The sequence below is a fragment of the Typopeltis vanoorti genome, chromosome 23 (genome assembly GCF_054136105.1).
Source record: "Typopeltis vanoorti isolate ZY-2024b chromosome 23, IOZ_Tvanoo_1.0, whole genome shotgun sequence".
Lineage (NCBI taxonomy): Eukaryota > Metazoa > Arthropoda > Arachnida > Uropygi > Thelyphonidae > Typopeltis > Typopeltis vanoorti.
In genome coordinates, this window is record NC_143571.1 from 23,318,538 (window position 1) to 23,338,495 (window position 19,958).

General features: G+C 34.7%; 1 protein-coding gene across 1 annotated transcript in view; it reads right to left on the reverse strand.

Moving 5' to 3' along the window:
* Nucleotides 1-19,226, reverse strand: part of LOC150093690 (kielin/chordin-like protein) — a 34,208-nt gene extending 14,982 nt beyond the window's left edge. The window contains exons 1-3 of the mRNA XM_090413053.1: nucleotides 19,170-19,226; nucleotides 12,398-12,483; nucleotides 517-576 (exon numbers count right to left, since the gene is read on the reverse strand). Coding sequence (XP_090269179.1) covers nucleotides 517-576; nucleotides 12,398-12,467 — 130 coding nt within the window. The 5' untranslated portion in view covers nucleotides 12,468-12,483; nucleotides 19,170-19,226. The remainder of the gene's footprint in view (nucleotides 1-516; nucleotides 577-12,397; nucleotides 12,484-19,169) is intronic.
* Between the last annotated feature and the right edge of the window lie 732 nt (nucleotides 19,227-19,958).

Genomic DNA, 19,958 nt, shown 5'->3' on the forward strand with positions numbered 1-19,958 from the left:
CTGCTTAAAATATTGAAAATAATAAAATCATAACAGAAGTTAGCATGTTTTATAGTTTAACAAACTGTCACAGATGGACTACTGCATTTCATTAACATTTCGTGGACGTATAAGATGGACTTGAGGATCTCAAACTGTCTTCTGCTATAACACAACCAAGAAAAGTATGTTTCCATTTTGTACGAGCTGCTGATAATTATATATGCAAAAGACAGTTGCACTTTTTTCACGGTTTGTAAAACAGTGATTTCGAAATTGTGAGACACCCTCTATGGGAGTCTTAGGTTCTTCGGCAGTTCTATTACAATAGAAGAACGCCTGTCTGCCGATATCATCTACCATTTTTTTGCGAACTGAACTGGATAAAAACGTATTTGGGAGAAATGCAAAGAAAAAAAAAAGGACTACTGAAACTTGGAATGTCGGAGTTTTGAATTTTCTGTAGGTATGTTTCCTATGCACATATAAATTAATATTAGCCGTTTGATTACAACAATTTTGGTATATAATTCCTACCTTTTTTCATGTCTGTATCCAAACTTCTGTTTCCCTCAGTTATTTTCTGCTCAATTGGACCTATAATGGAAAATTTCGATAATGTAAATAAATAAATAAACAAAAATACACAAGAAATTTAATCGAATCGTCTTTCAATCGAGAGAGAGAGAGATAATCGACTTAATTATTAATTTTGTATTTTAATTTAAATTGAACATTTTAAGGGATAACGACATTGGCTGGATGGGTAGAAACGATTTGCTTTTCATGCTCTCCTTTATGTGATGAAAGGGTTTGCCTTTTTACGGGCAGTTTGTGCTCACCCTTTGGGGGGACTGGTTTAGGGGCGAGAGTCTTCCGTTCTCTCTCTCTCTGTTTGTAGTCTGTACAATAGAAGAAGAACTGGTGAGCTGATTTGGATGGATGGTGGCGTCTGCGAGGTGCTCTACTGCTACAGAGTGGAGGAGACAAGGAATGTCTAAAGGTGCCCAGTATCCTGGAGCGTCTAGTATCATCAGCAGACATTTCGTTTTTACTTTCTGTATCTTTGGATGTTAGCGGTGGCTGTATAACCCTCCCCCCCCCCCGATCCCAAGCCAGTGAGGCGCAGGTGAGTATTGGCCTTATTGCCGTCTGGTCAAGTGGTAGTTTGTTTTTATGCGTTAGCTTTCTTTCTGATGATCATGGGATATATTTCTTCGTCGGATTGCTTTGACTGCATTCAAGTAGGCGAGCTTGGAGTGGTCGGTGAAGCAAAGGTCCTGGTTCACGTAGATGACGATATACTTAGTTGCAGTCTATCATGTGATTAAAAAATTGAACGTCGAATGTCACCTTTGCAGCTCTTTTTAGGCGTTTATTTTGAACCAGATTTTAGTGTGGAGATGGTGTCTGTGAGTCATTTAGTTTGCCAGATGCAGACGTAGTGATCTTGTTGGAATTGCTGTATCGTTCACACAGGGTGCTAAGATGATTGCAGGTTTGGGAGAGGCGGATGCCATGTAGATGGAGAATAGCAGTGGAGCGAGCCTTGGGAAACTCTAGGTGTGATTCTCTAAGGTCTGGATCTGGTACTGCTGAGTTTCACCTGAAGTTTACTGTTGTTTAGATGACTTGATTAATTGTATCGTGTTGTTTACGAGATGCTTGCCTTTATGAGCTTGAATGGAGGGTTCTGGTGCCATATTTTATCAAATGCTTTGGTGATATCTTAGAAGAAGATTCCTTTGTGTTATTTCCAGTTAAATACTGTAGTGATGTATTCAAGGATTCGTTGAAAAAGCCGAATTGCTCATTTGATGATGGTTCCTTTATCTGTTGCTTCTTGCTGTCTTGTTAGGATGATTTTTTCTGTTATCTTTCTTAGGTTAAAGAGGAGGATGCGAGAACTGTCATGTTTGGGGAAATTGTTGGACTTTTTCCAGTCGTGTGTATCGTGATGATGTCTGCAATTTTTTAAGAAGGGAGGAAACTACTGAAGTCGTGTTTTTGCGTTTATGATACAGACCAGATGCATGATGGCTTTGGGTGAAAATGACTTGATTTTGTAGATGCTTCTGCTAGAGCCTGATGCTTTTCTGTTGTTGAGATTCTTCATAATATTAGCTACTTTTCGCTGAAGTAGGGCGAATCTCTTTTAGTTGGTGGGATGGCTTAATTTGCGATGGACATACCGGTAGACCTTTCGGACAAAGTTGAGGTCTATGTTTTCGTAGATTCAATTGCACTGTTTTCTAAACTATTTGCAGGAGTTTCTGTTTTATCTGCGTCTGAGTATACGATCCTCCTGTTCGCCGTGAAGTGGGAGTACGGTTTGTGTCTAGTGCAAAACATTTTGAAAAGTTTCCATGGCGAGTGATCTTCCGTTTTCAGGAGAGTAAGCTTTCGTTCCCGCTGTCAATTTTGTAGTTCTTGAAGGATTCTCGGACTTGGTTGGTGACTTTGATGGGGAGGTTTTGATGATTTGAGTTGAGGTGAATTGTGGTCGTGGTGATACTGCTAGGACAGAGTTGATTTGGTTTATGAAGTTATTATTGCGGTGTCGATGTCTTCCTTTCTTCTGATGATTGGCCGTGACCATCCGGTGTATTTAGGGATAGTAGTAGGGAGTTTTCCCCATAGTACAGTTCAGTGAGGTGAGGTGGGATGGCTCTGAGAGCTTATTGGAGTAGGACTGGATTATGAGCTCGTTTACCGTTTGTAATAGATATGGATGTCTGATGGTTTGAAAGATGGCGACATCCAAGACATTTAGTACTGTGTTGTTGAAGGTGGAGGCGTATACGGTTTTACTATTCAAGGAAGGGCGTTTAGTTCGTCTGATATGATGGCGGGTTCTTTGGAGCCTCATATGGAGTTGGGGTCAATTGCCAGCAGAGATTTGTTCGAGGAGCTGTATGATGCGTAGATTCTGAGTTTTCTTGCATTGTTGGTCTGGACTTCAATGTTGGTGATTTTTAGGTTTCTGATTTGAGGGGCAGCAATTTCACTGTGCCTGGGGTAGGTATATGTAAAGTAGATGGGGTGTGCCCACTTCTGTCATCCAGTCTGTCTTTTCTGTAGGTGATGTATCCTCTCATTTTGAAGTTTTTGGAGGTACGTCTCATTGATTAAGATTATTTCTTGATTGTGGCGAATATTGTAGTTCCTGAATCTTATTTGTTAGGCCGTTGATGTTCCAGTAGGCTATCAGTAGCGAGTATGGTGCGATTTTCTTGCTGAAATCAGCTAGCATATTGGTTACTGATGTAGCGATTGATTACTGATGATGATGACTGGTTTGTAGTTAACATTGGGAGGTTGCATGGTGCTGTTTTGTCTTCTTGATCGAATTATTTCCCCGTGTGTTATATCCTGTTGGTGCTTTCCGGTCTCTTTTGGAGGATCTGGTTGGCTTGGTTAGGGAGAAGCTTGCTTCTCACATGTAAAGTGTTGACGAGGGATTTGTGCTTGTTTTCAAACTGCAGCCGCAATTTTCTCACTTTGTCGGTGTGGTCTTATATTTTTTTCCAAGTGATGGTTGTGTGGTTCTCACATAACCATCGCTTAGTTGTATAAGAACCACACACCATCATTGTCTTCCATAGGCATCATCTATTGATGTGGTAATTTCGGGTTTTCTCTGTGAAGTGCTTGGCCCAAAAGCTGCGCAAAGCACTTCACACATCGGTATTCTGCTTTGCACAGCTTTTGGGTATGTCCAAATACCTGGTATCTATCTATGCCATTGATCTGTCGATGCCATTTTTCGAAGGGGTTTGGGAATCACTATGAAGCCAGAGACTATTGACATCGTGTACTTGCGGTTTTACTGACTTTTACAAGTACGAATTGCAATGGACGTTTGTGCGATCTGCACATCATTCTTATGTTTATAGGAGTGAGGCCACATTCTCTTATGTTAGTGGAGACTTGTTCCATGCTATGGGATTAGCGATGATTGTCGGGAGAACTTTCAGGTTTTTCTCGCTGCTGAAAGTGAATGTGTGGTACGATGCCAGTTTCTTACTGAGTTTGCTTAAGTTTCTGAGGTCTGAGATTCTCCTAGGATGGATTGTGATGCCTTTTATCTGTGTTTTTTGCTCAGGAAATGTTGACAACTTGATCTTTTATGGTCGATGAGACCCTGGACCTATTCTTTCCTTGGGGTTGTTGTCATTGTCCTCCATGGAGGTATCATATGTTGAAATGGTAATTTCGGTTTTTCTGCTAACGCGTTTCTCCTGTGGTTAGGTTATTTCCTGTGTTTTGGGCATTGGCTAGTTGCTCTCGTCGTCTGACTTCTTTGTCCGGATTCGCCATGGTAGCATATAGTTGGAGCTTTCCTGATCAGTTGCTGTCGATGATCTGTACAAGTTTTTGTAAACATGTTGATTGCATGTTTAAAGTCTAGGTTTTGCAGCAAAATGTTCTTTGCTTCGTCTTTCGTGGCACATTGGCTCATTTTTGGTTGTTATAGAATTATTCACCATTTTCTTGTTGACTCAATAGTACATTTTGTTATCTGGCGCCAGGAGTAGTCAGACAACCAGGTACGCTCTGTTAAGGAAACACAATATATTAGTTATCCAAAGAATTTGGGTTAATTATATAGATTAATTAATCAGATAACTGTGTGTAATAAGGACTTAACCACTCTTCATTACTTCACGAATAAAAAAAAAAAAACCAACGACTTTAAGATGATAACAATGCACGTGATGGTGACTAATTCGTACATCCTTTATTTCTTTCTCCCCTTCAGCATGAATTGACTATTCTTGGCAATCTGTCAAACAAGCTCTATGAAGAATGGGCGTACAATATCCGAACATTCAAAACTAAGGAGAATGAGAACACAGTATAATATCCGAACATCGGATCATCCTTAGTCCTTATAAGGACTGGCTTAAAGGGGCGAAGCAAGAATGCTTTTCATTTTCCCCGTTATCTGTAGAGGACAGTGTAGGGATAAGGTGTTATTGAGCTATTAAAACTCTGATCGTGGCAAGAGGGTAACAGCAATAGCCGAGCCTCAGTTAGAACTTTATTGGCTACAGCATTGCCATCCATTACCCTCCAAGAGTATGGTGTCTACCCCATCGGAACATCCAAACATCCAAATTTCCGCTTATTTTAAAATTTTATTAAGTACATTTTATTTTAAATAAATTATTCTGTATTTCGTTAAATTTATTGTACTTTATACAACTTATTTAAATCTAAGAATATATTTATATCTTATTGTTTCATTTAATAATATATAAAATTATATAAATTATTTTAGAAAATTTTAATAAAAGACAGTATAAGCAGGTACACACCCTTAAGGGACAGTGAAAATTTTAAATTTAACTGAAGGTACTTACTGTAGGTATGCTTCTTAAACTAGTGCTTCCATGCATCGTATATATAATATTAGCTATTTGAACAATAAATACTAAAACAACTCATTTCTTTTTTCGCTTAAATGCAATTTTTTTTTATCAACAATAACATTTAAATCTATTTTGCTACATTCATTTGGAAATATTGTTCATGGGTTGTACTTAGCAAACATTTATCAACCATCAGCCAGATACAGTCAGCACATATTTTATGTTATGTCTGTTGAATTCATGTCTCTCTCTTTGTGTGTATGTGTGTGTGTGTCCGGTTTTCCTCATTCCCAAAAATCGGGGGGGGGGGAATCCTAGTATTTCCGTCTCTTCCCTATATGAATTAAGTCTTTGCTGAAAGAAAGGTCCAGCAAAGTACGAGTACTTCACTCATATCAGATCCAAACGGGTTTACTTCATCGTCAAATAAAACACTGTGAAAGTATGCACTGAAGCGTTGATTTTTAAGCATTTTTTTTAATTGTTTCAATATTTTTGACTGTCTCTAGATTATTTTTTGTGTCATTGTCGTTTCATTTATTGGTTAGAAATGTATTTATATATTATTTTATTACATTTAATTACTGTTATTTATTTTGTGACTGCGTAGAAGGTTTTCCATTTTTATTTTTTTGTGTGTTTTCCCAATGGCTTTATAAATTTTTAACTAAAAACAAAAATGATGGATATTGAGTGATGTTTTGATTTTTAGCTGATATCAGCTTTTGTTATTTTGCTTCTGAAAAATGCCATCGCACTTATTAACAAGAAATCGCCTACATATCACATAATTTAGCAAACTTTTTCCTTGAAATGGAATTTGTAACATCCAATAGAGAGATCAAGAGAGAGAGAGAGAGAGAGAGAGAGAGAGAGAGATCAAAATATCTGTTTAAGAAATAAACACTTTATGTACTTGCTTAGTTATAAATATAATTAAGAGATTAGATTAAATTTCAGATTGCTAATTATAGATTTACGTAAGAAAAAATTTATGCAAATGAGCTAAGTCCGAATACAGACCTAAAATTTGTTGATTTTCTAGGCTGTCAGTTTTATTAATATGTAATAGATTATAATAAAATAAAGGTGTTTCGATATATTTAATCGTTTTTCAGTAAAATTATAATATTTTAGAAAAATTAAATTTTCCCTATTTTAGATGAATTTATAAAAATAGTTTTATTTTAATTACATTATTACAATGAGTATAGCAAGTAGTTACTTTCCAAATGAGAATGAACCAAACCGTGAAAAATGCTATTTAAAATAAATATTTAAAGCTAACTCATCATCTCATCACATTCACTTGATAATGGGTTGAGTCCACTAAGAAGAAAGGTTCTCCACTTATCGTGATCTTTAGCCATCTCACTCATGACTCTATAGCTGGGTAGATAGGAATGTTCTTTCAGCAACTTTATCCAAGTACTTCTTGGTCTGCCTTTAGGTCTTTTTCTTCCTATATATCCATTCAGAGCTAAATATCGGAGTCTATGAGGAGCCATTCTCTGAATATGACCAAACCATCTCAGTCGATGCTTAATGATTGTTATTATCTGGGAATTTTAAATCTGTTCTGACTTGATCATTAGTCTTGTGTTCCATCCAGTGGGTGTTATTAATTTTTCTGAGGCATTTCATTTCAAATGCTTGAAGTTTCTTGATTGGTTGTTGAGTTAATCTCCAAGCTTCTAAAGCTTAAGTAGCCGTTGGGATAATAATTGTTTTATATAAGTTTAATTTTAGACTCGTTGGAATTTTTTTATTTTTCCATATTTTGTTTAGTTTATTCATGTTGGTCCAACCTAGGTTTAGCCTGTGTTTTACTGTTTCCATATTGTTGAGGTTACTAGATATAAGATTGCCAAGATAAACATATTTATTAACTTGTTCCAGCAGATGATTTTCGAGATTTATAGAAATATTTTCTTCTTCTCTATCTATCTTCATTATTTTGTTTTATGATGATTTATTTTCATACCATAAGTTTTACAAGAGTCATTTAAAATATTAATAGTTTTTTCTAGCTGTAGTTTAGAATCTGCTAAAATAATGATATCATCCGCGTATTTTACGTGATTAATGTTGGTACCATTGATTTTTGCACCTGGTTCATCAGCTATGGTTTTACAGACTTCTTCTAGGAAGATGATAGAGAGTTGAGGTGAGAGAGGGCATCCTTTCATTACACCTTTCTCGACTCTGAAATTCTCGGTTTTAATGTTGTTCATTTTAACAAAAGCTTTGGTGTCTCCATACTAATTTGTAATAAATGTTAAAATATCAGAATCCATTTTTACGTTTTTTTAGGATAGTGATCAATTTGTTTCTATTAACTGAATCAAAGGCTTGCTTAAAATCTATAAAACAACAGTATATGGACAGGTTGTATTCCCAATATTTTTCTGCTATATTATTAATGGTGGGTGGATCTATGTGGCCTGAATCCTGCTTGGATTTCCTCTATGATTTTTTCTGTAAGCACCTGTGTTCTCTTTTGTATAATTCGATTGAATAGTTTATAACTATGAGTGTTATGGGTCTATAATTTTCACATATTCTTTTGTCTCCTTTTTTGTGAATTGGGATAATAATTCCTGTTTTACAGTCAGTTGGGATTACTCCAGTATAAAGAATTTGATTAAATAAATTCATTAAGAAATTAATAGCTTCCTTGCCACCATATTTCCATAGTTCTATAGATATTTCATCTTTACCCGTAGCTTTTGAAAGTTTCATTGGTTTAATGCATTTATAATTTCTGCTGGAGTTATGGGTGCCTTTTCATATATCATCTTTTCTGTTATACTTTCCTCCTCCTGTTCTTTTTGAAATAATGTTTGATAGTAGTCCTTCCAAATTATTTTAATATTTTGTATTGACCTAGTTTCTAGATTGTTTTTATCTTTCATTGTTAATAGTTACAAATTTATCTTTATAGATCTTAGTTAATTCTTTGATAATTTTGAATACCGTTTTATTATCATTTCTTTTATTAACTTCTTCGCACAGTTTTGCTTTTTCCTCCAAACAGTTATTTTTGGCAGATATGCACATTTTATCAATTTTGTTTTTAAGATTCTTATAATGTTGTTTATTTTCTTCTGTATTTTTTATATTTAATATATGCTTTGCTGTTCTTTTTTCTTCTAAAGTATTTAGAATATCAGGGTTATCCACTCATGATTTGGTCTTGATGTTGTACGTATCAAGTATGTTTCTTGCAGTACTTGTAACATTTTTTTTTACCTTGATTCCATGTATTTTCTATATTGTCATAGGAAAATTTTCTAAACTCATTTCCTATTAGTGTCTGATAGTTATCTTGCATAGATTTCTCTTTCAGTTTTGACAGGTCCACTTTGTTGATAGGAGCTCGTGATTTACGATACTTGAATTTCAGTTTAATTTTGACGCAAGCAGTTCATGGTCAGTGTCGAAGTCTGGAGTTTTTAAAGTTCTAACATTCTGCACTGATGATTTCCAATTGCGTTTGATTAGGATGTAATCAATACAGTTCTTTATTGTACCATCTGGTGAGGTCCATGTATATTTGTGGGAAGGTCTATGGAAAAAAAGGGTATTACAGATAAATAGATTGTTTGCTTTACAAAATTCTAATATTCTTTCTCCTCTTTCATTTCTGTTATCAACTTCGAACCTGCCCATCACATCCTCCATGCCTGGGGTAAACTTCCCAATTTTGGCATTAAAATCTCCCATTACTATTAATATATCTTTCTTATTGGTCTTGTCTATTAGATCTTGCAACTTATCATAGAAGGTACTGATTTCTTCATCTTCATGCGACTGGTCAGGGGCGTAGATTTGAATTATTGTAAAGTGAACATTTTTTTCTTTACCTTTTAATTTGATAGTGATCATTCTTGAGCCATGTGGTTCTATGGCCATGACTGCATTTTGTAGCCTATTGTTCACTAAATGGCGACTCCTTCTCTATGTATATTGTCCTCTCTGCCCAAGTAGAAAAGTTTTCCTGAATTTAGGTTTATAACTCCTTCTCTTGTCCAATGGGTTTCAGCCAAGCCTACCCATGTAATCCTAGCAAGTTCTTTTTCCATCAAATTTATTTTCCCAGATTTTAACAGTCTATTGGCTGACCACATACTAAACTTCTCGGCTGCTCCCTGTGATCTAGAATCAGTCGCGTTGGTTTCCACGGACGCAGTAACATTCTCTTGACACAGTGGAGACTCCTCATTCATAGGGTTGAATGGCAGAATAAGGCAGCCGGTTTACTACTCCTCTGCTGCATCCTTTGGTCCACGACTCCTTATTCTTTATTCAGAGCAACCCACAGAGGTTTCCCTCATCCGCCACCCGAGGAATACGCCTGGTAGCAGTCAGATCTCCCCCAGGTTAAAGCTAACTAGATTTCAGTTATTCACAAAATTTTATACAGACGACTTCCATTACACAAAACGCATAGGGACGACAGGAACAGTTTGTTGTGACAGGCAATTTGCTATAACGAATTTTTTTTAATATAGTATTGTAAATATGGGTCTCAGGTTATTACTTTGCAGCGGTTAGTTACAGTGAATGAGTAAGCTCGTTATCACGATGTTTGCTATGGTGGGGGGGGTCAACTATAATTGCTTTGCACTAAGCAGCATTTAAAAACACTCATTAGGAACTTCAGAATCAAACCCAAATATCTGACAAAGGAAAAGAAATCCAGTAAGTACCTTTCTATGACAATGTCTACATTAAAAATCATGCATGTAAGGTAGCATTAAATAATACTTGATATTTCAAAACAGACTGATATCAAGCCGTCCTGAACTGTGCAGTTCAGGACGGCTTGATATAAGAATGAATCCAATGTCCGGCAAACTATACATTTCATATATGTTACAACATAGAATTTCTACCCATCGCACAGACAATGAAAAAAGTCACATTTATTTAAAAAATTCCAAATTTTAAGCCCATATTTACCGTCATGAACGAACTTTATAACTCTAATAAAAGGGAATCAGAAGTAGAATTTGCATAAATACGCTGGAGTTTTCTAACTTAATGTTATAAATGTGAACATTCAAAATCTCTTAAAGAAAAGAAAGAAATGTTACAGAATTAAAGAAATTAATGTGACTTTTGTTCTTCTTTTGACTTAATTTGCACGTCTGCATTTCTATCAATCAGAAAATATGCTTCCTAAACTTATAAAAAATTTTACATTTTTTCTTAGACATTTTTATTCAAAGTACAAAACATTTGTCAGTTTTAATATATATATATATATATATATATATATATATGTAGAAAGTATTTTTACCTTGGGTATAAATATGTTAAAGATGCCAAGCAATTTTAAACCTGGTTTTACTCCATTTCCCAAGTAAGCAAACAGACTAAAAGTCAAGTTTGCACCTGCAATTGATGCAAGTCTAACTGATCTCACAGGTAGTGCAAGACCAGGGCAACTCGTGGCAAAGGTGGAACAAGTTCCGATCACTAATCTTAATATTTACCCTTAATGTCAAAACACATCTCCAAGAAGGGGATGTATGATGTTTTGTATTAAAGGCAAGGGGCCACTACCCAGACCGGTTTCGACCTTTATTGAGGTCTCGTCAGTGGGAGCTAGGCTAGAAATACCAAGATTTAGTAATACAGAGCTTGTAAGTATTTCACCAAAGGCGCAGGCGCAAACTTGACTTTTAGTCTGTTTGCTTACTTGGGAAATGGAGTAAAACCAGGTTTAAAATTGCTTGGTATCTTTAACATATTTATACCCAAGGTAAAAATACTTTCTACATTTACTGTATATCTCCTCCAGAGATTTTTATTTAATAAGGTTACCTTATGGTAACTTGTTTTGGTGAAATACTTACAAGCTCTGTATTACTAAATCTTGGTATTTCTAGCCTAGCTCCCACTGACGAGACCTCAATAAAGGTCGAAACCGGTCTGGGTAGTGGCCCCTTGCCTTTAATACAAAACATCATACATCCCCTTCTTGGAGATGTGTTTTGGCATTAAGGGTAAATATTAAGATTAGTGATCGGAGCTTGTTCCACCTTTGCCACGAGTTGCCCTGGTCTTGCACTACCTGTGGGATCAGTTAGACTTGCATCAATTGCAGGCGCAAACTTGACTTTTAGTCTGTTTGCTTACTTGGGAAATGGAGTAAAACCAGGTTTAAAATTGCTTGGTATCAATTAACTTCAGAAACTTTATGATAAGAAAGGCAAATATTGGTTTCTTTCCTGTTCAGATTTATTAATAAACTAATTTATTTAGAAATTTGACATCTAAGGATAAGTTTTGCCTCTTTATAAGGCTTTGATAAGACCACACGTGGATTACTGTGCCAGATTTGGTCTCTCGGGTTCCAAGAGGATAAAGAAGCTGTGGAAAGGGTGCAAAGAAGAGTTACAAAGATTATATCCGGATTATGGGATTTAGATTATGAAGACAGATTGCGGGTATGTGGATTACAGACGCTGGTTAACATGAGAAAGAGAGGTGATATGAGAGAGGTCTATAAACTTTTGAATGGGTGTTATAGCATTTCGACTGATGAAAGTTTTCGTTATATGGAAGGCGGGGAGAGAAGGGGGGGCATCCATGGAAGTTAAGGTTGTTCTCAGTCAAGAAAGGGGTATGAGCTAGGTTTTTCTCTCAGAGAGCAGTGAATGAGTGGAATAATTTGCCTTTAGGGATAGTGAGTGAAGGTAAGGGGTGACAGAAAAGAAAAGAAAAAGAAAACACGTGATTCAACTTCTTTATTTCTTTCTTAGTCACCTTACTAAATTTAATAACACTTAAACTATTGCTAAAGTTAGTATTTAAGTACATCGATTATTATTCTTATAAATATCAACCCTGGAAGAAACACTCAGTCCAGTCAGTGTGTAATCTTAGGCATATCAAAACACATGGATTGCAATGTCATTTAACAGTTGATTTAACGTGATAAAATGCTGTCTGGAATTACAAATATAGTGCACAAAAGTTTACTTGGTTTAGGTCAATGAAAGATGTTGAAGAAAAATAAAGAAAAACGATACCTCCATCGATGGTGATCACGTGGTTTACCAGACACGCAAACAGAGCAGTAAGCCTTATCTTGTCTAGCATTTTAGAACACAAATACCTGTAAAAGAAACAACGGTGAGATTTGCACTCATGCCTGAAACTATGTTTTTTTTCTTCCTTCCTAAAATGATATACATACGTAAAGATAGGGAAAGAACAGTTCCACACATCAAACAAAAAAGTCTTCTTACATGGCTAACCAGCAAAATTACATTCTTATCAAGGCCTAAGTTACACACAGCTTACCGTTGCGTGCTTCACTTGTCTCTTAGGAAAAAAAAAGTTCCAGTATCTGTTTTATGTAAAATATTGTGTGATAATATGCTGTGGTGTTACTCAGAGAGAGAGAGAGAGAGAGAGAGAGAGAGAGAGAGAGAGAGAGAGAGAGAGAGAGAGAGAGAGAGAGAGAGAGAATACATTATTCTAGACCCTTTTCACAATATCAGATAATTCCATTGTTGCTGTAATCATTTGAAATAAACGGCTAAAGAAACTAAAAGTATGTGGCACATGTATCTTAGTTGTGTGTTCTTCGGTCGATTTAGGCGTTTTAAAGGATGATAAAATTCAAGATTCATTGAAGGAAACCTTGCCGCTTCCATACGAGACTGGTTAACTTACCTGTAGTTGGAAAGACCTTATACAGGCTCTTGGTATATCTTACATGGAATTCGAGCTCATTTTTTTCCGGAGAGCAAATACAGCATCGTCCTTCAGAATGTACAGAACGTACTAGAAGTGTAAATTGAGTTAAATCATAAATAAGTGGTTTGAAGCTTTTTTTTTCTTGACTAATTTGTATATTTTGTAATTTAGTTCTTCATATTGTTATGTGAAACAAACTTCATATAAACTGTTGTGGATGAAGCATAAAAAAAAGGGCATTTTTGTCTGTTGTATCGATATAACTCTTACGAGAAAACTTCTTGAATTAATTTCTTCGAATCCGAAAAATAAGAAACAGCATGATCAGACACAGATGTCCTCCTTCCTTCCTTTCAATGCGAGATATCATTATGAGATGGAGAATATCATAATGAAATCTCAAGTCAAGAATATTGGTTTTGGCTGACCATAATGATAACAGTGAAGATACAGCTCACTTGCTACTGATTTTTTTCCTTGTAGCACTGATGTCAGAGTGTGGTCTTAAGGTCCGAGGATTTTCGGATTTAGATTTAGGGGATTCTCAAAGATAGAACTGGACATAAGGGATTGATGGTCGGAATTTAGGCAATGGTAAAAGGTAACCATAATTTACGGGACAATAAAGAGACAACTTTAAACTAGAAGGTGCAATGCATAAAATCAGCACCGCTTCCCTGAACTAAACAACTAATGTTACCCTCAGATGAGATTCAATGTCGCTAAACTGGCGATCTTGGCGAGCGTTTATATTTTGGGTCAAAATCTCCACGTCATCTTCGTCATTAAAAGATTCCTGGTCCAAATGGGTGTTATGCTTCAATAATCTATATTAAGATCCATATCGACTAGGTTTATTTCTTAAACTGAGGAGAGTTATAAGACGATGAGATTTGTTAAAAGAAATTCGCTGAAAGAAATTTAGAGTGACGTCATCACTGTGAACCTTCTGTTGTGCAAGAACACGCGAGAGACGAGATTAATTAGGTAGACTAACCTGTTGAAATATTACAGAAACTGCATAAGAACAAGAAATTGCACAGAGACCAGGACCGATAACAAAAAACCATAATGTTGAATGCTAATGAACTGGAAATGTAATTTCTTTTAAAACAAGGGTACTTAATTTATTTTTTTAGAATAAGAGAACAAGTCAAACAAAATAAATGTTCGAAATCTAAGATTAGTGACTTAACATCCTTCTACAAGTATGTAACCTAACATGCTTCTTAATGGATACAAAGTAGAGCCTACAGATAAAGTAGCGATATCTGAATAAATATTATTTAAATGAATATAAGAAATTAATTCTTATCACATGAGGTAAAATTAACATAACAGTAGATTATCAACTCGTACAGACTTTTAAGAAACATCACAGAAAGAATCAATAGCGGGTCGGTTCACTTTGCGAGATGCAAGGGATGAAGTCATAATATTACAGACCATCTTCAGTGGCTACATAGGAATGGTTAAAAAAAAAAAAACAAGGTGGAATTCGAACAATTGATCATTCACAAATAGAACGAGCCGCGTGATGTCATATCGCTAAGTATAGAATGATCAATTGTTCGTATTCTACCTTTTTTTTTAACTATTCCTATGTAGCCACTGAAGATGGTCTGTAATATTCAGACTGAAATATTTAGCAAATTAAATAATATTCTTGTGTAAACTTGTATATATTTTATAATCCTAATGTTACAAGTATCTTTAAAGAATCAAGGGAGGAAGTCATTTCACCTCGAAGGGGAGAAGAGATATGTGGGGTTATTTGTGACCGATCATGTTAATGTATCTTGTGCAGATCCACAAGATTTGTAGTTGGATATTTCGTTATAACAGGCACCTCTGAAGATACGCCTCATAGACATTCTATGCGATTTAAATATGAGGATTGAGTTGGACATCTTATGGATAATATTTTGAGTGCATAGTTTATCATTGTCTGGATAAGAAGTGGTCATTCACCAAATTTTCATTTTTTTCCACACCAAGAATTTATCGACCGTTGAAGAATAAGGAGAGAGAGACATAACTACCTTTTCGCCTGCTATTTATCTAAGCTATCATATGATTAGATGTTCTTAGTAATATGATTACACCTCTTTACCCTCATGCTTAAATAGCATAAATAACCCATGGCTTCATATTAAAGTCGCTAAACTCTTTCTATACTTCGATGTAGAAATATAAACTAGGATAAGGTAGCCTTTTCACATGTTTGTCCATGAATCATAGACACGATTCTTTGCTCAAGTGTAACTCGAATTCGCAACTCTATCTGAAACCTGCAATGAGAGAATTCAACTGATATCACTGCTCCATTTCTGTAGAGTATTCGGTAAGATTTTACTATTATTATTATTATTGTTCCGGGAAACTCCAAGGAGTCAACAGACTCATCGAGGGAGGCCCTAACATCATGTCAAGAACAACTATTCAACATTCACACAGTATCTATCATACCTTGCCTTGAACTCATTCACGGTCGTAGCACACACAAGAGACTCTGGAAGCTTATTCCACTCATTTACCACTCTCCAAGTAAAGAACCTAGTTCTAACACCCTTGTCAGCCACGCTCTTGCCCAGCTTCCATGCATGGCCTCTAGTCCTCCCACCACCAGTCATATTTTCAAAAATATCTTCTGGATCAATCTTATAAAAATCCTTCAGTAATTTGAATGTCTCAATCATATCACCCCTCCTTCGCCTATCGTCCAATTTCTGCAACCCACAAATCCTCAACCTATTCTCATAAGGTTCATTCCACAAACCTGCTATCATCTTGGTCACTCGTCTCTGGACCCTCTCCACTTCCTCCCCATCACGAAGAAACCCTGGTGCCCATAACTGGGCACAGAAGTCCAGATGAGTTTTGTTGGGTATCTTTTCCATTTCTGTAAAATAAGATTATAACCTTATCGTACTCATATGATAAATTTTTAGACCAAAATTCTTCTTGTTTCTTGACGTCCGTATGACTTTTTTTTTTGTTCTTCAGACTTATACTGACATAAGATGCTAAGAAAATCCTGAATAAGGATTCAAAGTCGCGACTGAAACTGAATACTAATTTTTGCTGTTTTCTTACATGTTTTCGTTGATTAAATTTTTAGCTGAAAATCTAATCAATGTAACTATTTTCCTATTCTTTCTGAATTAAAATCATCATGTCATAATCCACAAAATGAAGAAGTCTTTGAAACTCTTATTATAGGCTTAAAAGCCTATAATAAAAGCCTAAGGATTGTTCATGGTCTGTTGATATCGTTAATAAATAAATAAATAAAAACGACACTTATTTCAGTAGTTTCCATTAGATAGTGTTTACGTAACCTTGAAACTTGAACATAACATATAAATAATGCGATAAATAATCAACCAGTGTTGCTTTTTTTTTTCCTGGCTGAAATCTGTCTACTTCAAATAAATTATAAAAAGCAATTGGATAGTACAGTAGATGTGTATCGAATTTTGAAAATAGCTCTCAAACAATATTCAACATAACGTTATTATTTCCACCTGCAAGTGTAGAATTTAAAGTTTTAAAAAAAAATCTTTATTTTTCTTGTAAATTTCCTACACAGATACTTTAGATAAGCAATTATTATTAAGTAAATACGAACTTGCGGTGGAAAATAATATACTGTATATAATTTATAATACCGCTATGCGCATGCGTCTTCTTTTCGAAGAGTTCTCAGTTAAAACCGAGATACACAAATAAAAACTAGCTTGTCGTTTAACAAATGAACGTAAATAAGTACGTAAGCTGTATAATGACTCTATCAATCAACCTAGCATTATAAAATTTGTTTTAATTTCATTTTATAAAATAAAAAATATATAAAAAAATAAATAAATAAAATCTTATTTTTAATCATTTAATAATCATCATGTAGTTATTTTAAGCTGAATATTTCATTTTAATTAATCAAATTCGTTAAATGTATTTACTTGTATTTTCATAATAAAAAAATATCTAGTAAATCATTTTAGCGAATTAATTAATATGAAATATTAAAATTTGAAGATTAAAATTTAATATCAATATAAAATCATTTATTTTTAATCCTTTAATAATATAATAATTATGATTTAATTATTTTAAATTTTATATCCTATATTTTATATCCATTAATTTAATTCGTTGAAATTATTTACTTTTTTTTTAATTTTTATCAGAAGATATCTTTAGTAAAATCAGACGGATGCAGTCGAATCCAGCACAGCTTTTGTGCAGTCCTATATTGTTGTTCAAAACCATTTAAGCTCTACAGAAAATGATGTTTTTTAGAGTTTCTCGTAATGCAACATCATAATTCCTTTAAGACACAAATGGAAAATTGTACAAAACAAGTTCTTTCCATCGCAAATTGTTCTGTCCAGGCACTTTATTGCCATTTTCAACACGCCTTACACTGCAATCAATAGTAATGGTTGTATTTTTCCTCACGCTTGTCACGAGAGTAATGAAAAGACGAAAATATAGCTGTGGAGATCTTTGCCACCCCTTCTTTAACCTTTCATCTCTGGTCGGCTGTATTTGCACGAATGGTGACATCATTAGCATTGTATGATAGCAAACATGACTACGAAAAAAAAAAAAACGTTTCTTCGAATAGCGTATGTTTATTTCATATAAGATTTCTGTATTTGTCTATCATTAAATTTACAGGAAGCAGACGAGTAGGATATGACGTTACAAATTACGTCACATCCTTTGACGTCATGTCATATTAGACATGACGGCCGATAACTGAGATGAAATTCTGTCCTGCTATTCCTACAAGGATTCCATGTTTAATGTAAGGTTGAATGTTTTGAATACAAAATAAATGATATAATACGGAGAGGTTACAGATTAAAATGCTAAGACCTGATTTTTAAAAGTTTATAAAAGTCTGCTCTAGAATCACCAATTTAATTATTATTATTTTTTAGTAATAATTAAATAGCAGTAGTAATAATATTAATAATAATCATAAGTTTTTAACATTTATATGTATATAACATTAAATGTTTTAAAAATATTTATTTTTCTTGTAAATTCATTACAGTTTAGTAAATCCCCACACTTTAGATAAGCAATAATTAGTAAGTAAATACGAACGTGCTGTGGAAAATAATATACAGTACGCAATAATTTATAATACCGCTATGCGCATGCGTCTCCGTTTCGACGAGTTCTCTAGCTTGTCGTTTAACAAATGAACATAAATAATTACGTAAGCTGCATAAAGACTATAAATGTTAATATGTATATAACATTTATTAAAATTAACATTTATAATAATAATAATAATAATAATAATAATAATAATAATAATAATAATAATAATAATAGATGACTCCTTTAATGGCTTACATCACTTCTAAGAAAAATACTATATTTTTCTCACACGAACGTTTTGAATTTTATTTTTAATCCAGAAACCGCGTTGATGGGTGCTAGATGGCGTTGATGATAGTAGTGTGGTAGTAGGAGAAATAAATAAAATCTCTCAACATAAACCTGTTTTGCAAAAGTACCATTAATAGGCTGTATTTTCATCATACTTAGTACCGTTAAAATATGACTAAACATCCAGATCCAATACAAAAGAATCGTAGACATACTTTGTCTTTAAACTTGAACAACTACTTAGTTCATGGGTTTGTTCGGCTAGTGCAAATAGAATAACAGTAACACGTGGTAATATAATTATATAACGCGAGTGTATTATGTAAATTATCTTGTCTATTTTGTAGGGTGAAACCTGAAGTTTTCTCCATGTGAGAAGACCGCGTCTCCATTGAGCAGCTGGAAAGAGTCTGGTATAAATCCCATCTGGGATGCAAGGAACCTAGAAGGGTTAGGAAGGCGAGTTAACAGTCTTACACAAAAGTAACGGTTTTTTTTTTTTTTGCGATGAACACATACAAGCAATTAGCAGATATAACACATTCGCCTGTATCGTAGCCATAATTCAAACAACGTTAAGATATCAGCTATCAGTTGTGTATAACCAGCAAAACCTCCTCGTAGAACGAACAAAACTGAAACAACAATAAGATTAGATAAATGTATTCTGAAACATTTTAAGTTACTTACCAGCTTGGGAGTTCCCTGTGAGTGGAATGAGGCTCTTGCAGGTATGCACAGTAAGCAAACGTGAGACAGCGTTCTTGGTAAATGCGTGATTTCAACAGTTTGTCGGTAAGCATCGTGTCCGTTACATAGCAACGACTTCCCGACCAACCCTTTCCCTTTCCCTTTATTATTATTATTTTTTTTTTTTTAATATCCTCTATTGACCTTCATCACCTTTTGTCATCTAAGGCCAGATATGTAGAGGAGTAGATATTATGAGTCGAAACTTCCTTCAGATTTTCCAAGTATTTCGTGACCTTGTAGTCATTTAACATCAGAGGCCCAGCACGTGCTGTGAGACTACATTGCGTAATTACTAGCACGCTCACCTGCTCCCAGGCATTGTCTTGGAAGCTGGTAACGCATAAACACTGATTTGTGTTTTCCAGATTCTGAAAAAAGATAGGATGAATATGTTATTTAATAGCAGCGATAATAATGCCATTGTTAGTTATTTTATTATTGGATTTGCAATAGAACAAAACCCAATTGTACAATAGTTAACAACATTTAATTAGTAATCAATTAAATGCTTACACCGAAACTTAATTGTACATTAGACTAGATAAGCACCGATGTGATTATAACATTGAGTAAAAGTATATATATATATATATATACACTTTATCAAAACATTGCATTCATTTTGGTTACTTCAGATATCAGGACTCCGTTTACCAACAAAAACAAGGCCTGGCAATGGGCAATCCTTTGTCCCCCAGTTCTAGCTAACATCTTCCTTGAAGATTT